Raw genomic sequence first — 6204 nt, forward strand, 5'->3', positions numbered from 1 at the left:
TAATCAAATAGTTTGTGCTCATGAAAGTCATAATTGTTTATATACAAATGTATTGAGTGTACTCTCTTATTTGTTTTTTTTTTATCTTAATCTATTCTGTAAAGATTTCAATTTAATATTTAATTCTTCTTTGTAATTATTAAATTATTTTGATTTTATCAGCCAGCCTAAGAACTGAAAAGAAAAATTTAAAGGTAGCTCCCTAAATTGAAATTTTAACAGGCCCATACTAAAACTAGAAAAACTGTTTTACTAATCTACTAATATCTACCCATCAGCGCCCCGAAAACATCCCCGCCAACTCTTATCCGCAGCAATTGATTGTAAAATGTCTGAATGGGAAGAGTGGTCTCCCTGCTCTAATGTCTGTGGGGACAAGGCAGTTCAGGTCAGGCAACGCAAAAGAATACAAAGCCCGTGGCATGGAGGGAGGCCATGCCCCTCTAAGAAAGAAAAGCGCTTCTGTAATGTTCCGATGTGCACTGATTCAAATGTAGGCAGTAATTCCACTTTTAAAAACTCTCTGTAGCTTATTATAGAGTACGTGTGTGCTTCAAATCAAAAGGGTGGTAGATGCACAGAAAATTCAGCTGTATTCTCACCTGTCTTTTTATGAAGCATAATTTTATAAGACAAATTTAAGGAAGAGTTCATTGTAAATTTTTAGCAGGTCCTAAAAATTTAAGAATCTTGATAAAAAATATTTCTTCTGGGAAATATTTCTCTTCTTCAAATGTTACACATTTCCATTGTCTAAGTCACATTTTTTTTAATTGAAGGTAAGTATCCAGTCTTAAGCTGACCCAGCTCCATATTTCCCACATCTACTGTAAATACCCTTTTATATTTATTTGCTTTTCTACAACCACTGATAATTACAAAAATTTAGAATCTTGAGTTTTTAAAGTGTTTAAATTTGAACCACAAGGTAAGCTTGATTTAAAGATTTTATCTTTATGACTTTATGATTAAACTCCTTAAATTAAAAAAGTCAATGATTTAAAAGAGCTGCATCTACCACCCAATATTGAATTTAATTTATTTACGTTTGTATAGAAATATTTTGCTTTCTATGTTAGCATAGCATTCAACATATCTTGTAGGTTACATTATGAGCAGTTAAGATTCAACATCTTAGCAATCCATATTATGGTTGACATTTAAATTATACTTCTAGCGTTAATTTTTTATCTATTTTTGCACATATTTTTTTCACTTTAATCATTTTGAATTGTATGTTTTGTAGTTGTATGATGGTGTGGTTTTTTTCCTGAAGGGTTTCCATTTAGACTTTTGTTTCATTATATTTAGCTTGCCTGTATATTTTATTGCCAGGATTTTGCTGTGTAGTCAATCCTTTTTTATATTCAAAATTTCTTTTCATATTTCAAAACCTTCACCCCAATGCCCCATTTTTCTGTATGTTCTTTTTCCTAAAATGTATAAATATTACTTTTTATAATGCTTATTGCTTTGAATTCTTTAAAAAGATAATTTTACATCTTTTAGAGTACTACCTTTCTGGGATATGATTTTATTTTCATTTTTTTTGTGGAATTGGTTTTATCTTTATTCTTCTTTTACATTTGCTTAAATAATCTAGATCTACTTTAAAATTCAATGTTATTAAATTTAGGTTTTTTAAATTAATTTACGTAATTTTTACTTTAAGCGTGCAAATGTACTTAATATTTCAGTAACTGATTTGTATTTGCATTATTTAAATAATTTTAAATTGTATTTATTAAAGACATTGTGTCAGCTACTTCAATATATCATGCCAGCTTTAAAATCATATTTTTGTTATCCTGCTACCTATATTTGTCTTCTGTTTTAATAATTGTAAATGTACACATATGACGCTTTGTTTTCAAAATTGTATTAGCAAGATGGCATAATTTAAAAATATTTTCCAACTTGCCTTTCAGCCACTTTAAAAATAGCTATATAAAATCCCTACATGTTGCATGTTTATGTCAGTCCCATTTCAAATAATTCAACACAAATGTGTTAATCAATACACTTTAATATTACCCCCTTTAAACTACATCATTTACTTAAAATCAAATCCCAGAAAGCTGTTTTGATATTAATTTACTGGCCATAAAATAAACCAATCAAGCTATTTTATTTTTTTTATTCTCACCATTTAAGTCTAAATCTATTTATTTGTGCTTACACTTTATCACTGCTTATTACTACTCTCAACTTACAAACGAAGAGTTTATTTTCAAAACCACTAAAGCAATATTACACGTGAAAAATATTTTTCTTAAATTGTCTTTTTAGTGAACAATTAGCCTATAATATAACTCTCATATATTTTTGAATGTCTGAGAAATAAATTAATAAGTTAATTGTATATTATGTCACCATGTAAGTCATGATAATAATTATAAAATATTTTTTAAAAATATAAACATTTTGACAATAAACTCTTCAAATATTCGGGTCATTTAACACATTTTTTTACTTATCTTTTTATTCTCTTTAATTCTTCTAACAATCACTGGTGGGCAGACATTTCCTCCAATTAATTCTTTTAGCCAATTTATTGTGTCCATTCCTTAGTGTGTTTTGTTTCCTTTTCCAGGTGAAAAACCCAATTGATAGTATCCGTAAGGCTGATTTTTTTATAAGCTGAACGACAACAAATCCAAAGTAACCAGTATGAAAAAAAAAAGTATGTTGAGTTGCCTGTGATCAAATTGTACTCCACCAAAGTACACCCACAAACATTATTGCTCGTGAATTTGGCTCCCTTATTTATTGATAACAGTGTTAGAAGTAAACAGATGAATTTTACCCTTACTAATTACTGCAGTCTGAAGCAGAGAAAATTGAATGATTTCTTAAGAAAAATTATTTGTTAATGAATTTAAATTTAAGTCTTTTGCTTTAAATTAGCCAAGTATATTTTACAAATGCTTTACGGCCTAACAAATATAGACAAATTTTATCAACTGCTTCTTGTTTTGTATACCTGAACATTTATTTGGGATTTTTAACATCTTAAGTTTAATCATAGATCTGAATATAATGCTCAAACTTAGAACTGAAACTAATTTTTGAAAATAATGTTAAATCTAACTTAATATAAATAACTGCTTAAATTTAATGAAAGTTTACTAAAAAATAAAAACAACTTAATAAAAGTGCATTTTTGTTTGTTTCAGCCATGGTTTGTGTCATATCTTTTGTGATCACTGTTGAAGGTTTTTAATTTCAGATTGAAGAAAGCATGAGACGCTACATGATGTTTCACCGTCGTCGTTACTAACATCCTCAATCCTACTACCCTTCTATATCGTTTAAACCACTGGGCTATATCACACTGATCAATGAATGGACTATGTCTGCATCACAAATCTGATTCACCACACTGCACTTGAAATGTCACCAAATTAACCTGTCTATGTTGTTTCCATGTGTTACTCTAATCTAAGCTGGGCTTATACACTAACCGTAAGCCTAGTGTACTATCAATCAAATTATTCAGGCATGATTTTGTGTAGACTACTTCTTTCTGTATGTTCTGCATGATGAATGTATTCACCTAGACCTACCTTGTTTAGAAACCTAACAATGGGGCATTTTTAGATCACCATCCTAACATTCAGGCTTAATCATTTTTAAAAACAATCTACCTCCTTAAACTGTTTCGGAATATTTATTTACTATATAACTAATTTTTAAAGAAAAGTGAAATTTTTAAAAAGTAATATAACTGAATCTTTATAAAATTAATTGGCCATGCATGGAAATTTTTTTTTGAACTATTGAAGGAAAAAATAAGTTATTTGGCATGCTACAGAAATGTTGCAATTATTTTTGTACTTTTAAACAGTGTGAAGCATTATGCGAAATCCTTAAATTATCTTCCACTTCCAGTTAGGTATTTTAAACTTGTGTTTTGAAAGCTGCACATTTTATTTTTGTTGTTGTAGAAAAAATTTGAATAGTTAAGTATGTTGTAATTGGATAGCAGATGTTTTAGATGTGTTTGTTAAGTTGTGGACTTGGGTCTAATGTAACACAGTCTGTCCAATAAAACATCTCCAGGGTCACGGAGTAACTTAATAGGCTTAGGTAAAACATTCAATAATCATGTTGAGTCAACTGCATGCTTCAGATTATACTGGTATTTCTAATCTATAAAAAGAAATGGCAAAACTATAACAAAATAAGTATTTATTTTTTATTGTTTATTTTTTTAGGATACTCTAGTGCCTTCGTGTTGATCTTAATAATGTATGATGAAAAAGTTTCATAAAGAAACTGTTAGTTAAAATGTATAAACATCTTTAAAGTCCACATTAATGTGGAATAATTAAGGATTTAGTACTGTAAAGCTGTATATCAACTGGTATTCTTCAGTAAAAATAATGTCCCATTGTAAAGTTTTTTTTTTTTAATGAATTTGTGGACATATACTTCTAGTGTAATAGTGATGTATATTTCAATGTATGAAAATGAAATTAGCATTAATTCATGACATGTTATTATATGTGTATAGATTTCAGTCAAGTTATTTATTTTTAACTTATATTCTCATTTCAACTAAGTAGCAGGTATTGATGTTGTAAAAAGAACATTTTTATTTAGTAAGATTTTTTTTTAAAACATAGCCTACTTAATAATCATTTAACTAATACAAAATTGCAGCACAGGAATAATTTTTTTTTTAAAGAAGCAAAAATTGTTCCTTTTATTTTCAGTTAAAATAATCACTAGATCTACATAATTTTTAACATACCATTTCATTTTTTTTAATAAACATCTATTTATAAATGTTTTGTGTGTATTTTTTTTTGTCTGTCTCAAATTTATGTGGATTTAATTTCTTTAAATAAGCAATGAAACATACAACAGTGCATGAAAAAGTACTATCATTTATTAAAATAAGAGCACCTATTTTCTATAATTGTATCATTTGGGGATTTAGTGGCCAGTACTATCCTCTGTTGCTTATTTCAGTAACACTTAAAAATCATTACTTTTAGATTCTAAATTTTTTGATGATACATATAGTAAAATCAAATTTAGATTAATAATGTAATTTTCAAAAGTAATTTAAGGTTCACATTTAAGAATTTTTTTTCAGGCCGCTTATTAGTTTCATTGCTTATGTATCCATATCATTAATCTTAATTACATACACCCCCTGCTAGGATATAATGAGAAGAATACTTGTACAAGAATTTGCATGCCCAAAATCAAAACTGTACCTTTTTTTTTTATTATTTATCATTTTAGTTATGGGGTGTTGTATATATACATAAATATATAAATGTAAGACTTTTATATGATGTAATTGTTATTTTTTTTTTACATAGAGTTCTTTCTTACTATGTTCAGCATTGTGTTTAAATGAAGTGTGTAAAGGAACATCTCGAAAACTTGACAGGAAACAACTGGGGCGGGGCTGGCCTGATTAGGGCACACGAATCCAAGCCCAAGTTTTCACATAATCAAGGACTTAAACGATTTAGCAGTTATATCTTTTTTTTTTCCTTATGAATACAGTTATCAGCTTTAAATTGAAAGAGTTGTTTCTAAGGGCGATTGAGATGTTCCAAAAAGTCATGTGTGCTGTTTTCTGTACATTCTGTATTAGCTTTAATGGTCATCTATTATAGTGTGTGGGTATTGAAACTAATAACCTACAGCCAAACAACTTAAAATGTGTAATTCTAGCTCTTATGAAAACCATAAAGCAATTTTTACTTCAAGAAAAAACATTTTTAAATATAGTTCTAATATAATTTTTATTTATGTATACAGACAGTACTATGAATACTTAAATATACAATTAAAGCAAATATAATTTCAAATTATCAAATTGTATTATCAATTTTTGTATACCACAGATTGCTGTTTGAAGTTGTTTTATCATTTCTGTAAATAAGCTTTAGCAGAAAGTTAACATTTAAATTTTGATTATTTTTTTTTAAGATTTAAATGTAATTTAATTACACATTTTCTAAAACAGTTTTTTTTGGCCTTTTATCTCTGTTTTAAGTTCAACTACAACTATTTTAGAACAAGTGATGTACCATATTCTCATTACTAAATAAAGTCACATCCTATAAACATAAACTATCCTTTTTTGTGTGTTAAAACTGTTATCATTGTGGTTGTCATCAATGATGAAGTAGTCTTCACCTAAGTTACCAAGTTAATCAATATTTTTTTTTTACACCA

The 6204-nt window shown here is 27.8% G+C and overlaps 1 protein-coding gene across 5 annotated transcripts in view; it reads left to right on the forward strand.

Moving 5' to 3' along the window:
- The window catches only part of LOC131957890 (spondin-1), a 60898-nt gene extending 57111 nt beyond the window's left edge, over positions 1-3787 (forward strand). For 2 of the 5 annotated variants that reach the window (XM_059322713.1, XM_059322718.1), the window contains 2 exons: positions 279-493; positions 2594-3787. In XM_059322713.1, coding sequence (XP_059178696.1) covers positions 279-493; positions 2594-2644 — 266 coding nt within the window. In that variant the 3' untranslated portion in view covers positions 2645-3787. The remainder of the gene's footprint in view (positions 1-278; positions 494-2593) is intronic. The other 3 variants (XM_059322715.1, XM_059322717.1, XM_059322716.1) reach the window with 3 other exon arrangements.
- The last annotated feature ends 2417 nt before the right edge of the window (positions 3788-6204 follow it).

This window comes from Physella acuta, unplaced genomic scaffold (genome assembly GCF_028476545.2).
Source record: "Physella acuta isolate Inbredline_101_S28 unplaced genomic scaffold, ASM2847654v3 ptg001276l, whole genome shotgun sequence".
NCBI lineage: Eukaryota > Metazoa > Mollusca > Gastropoda > Physidae > Physella > Physella acuta.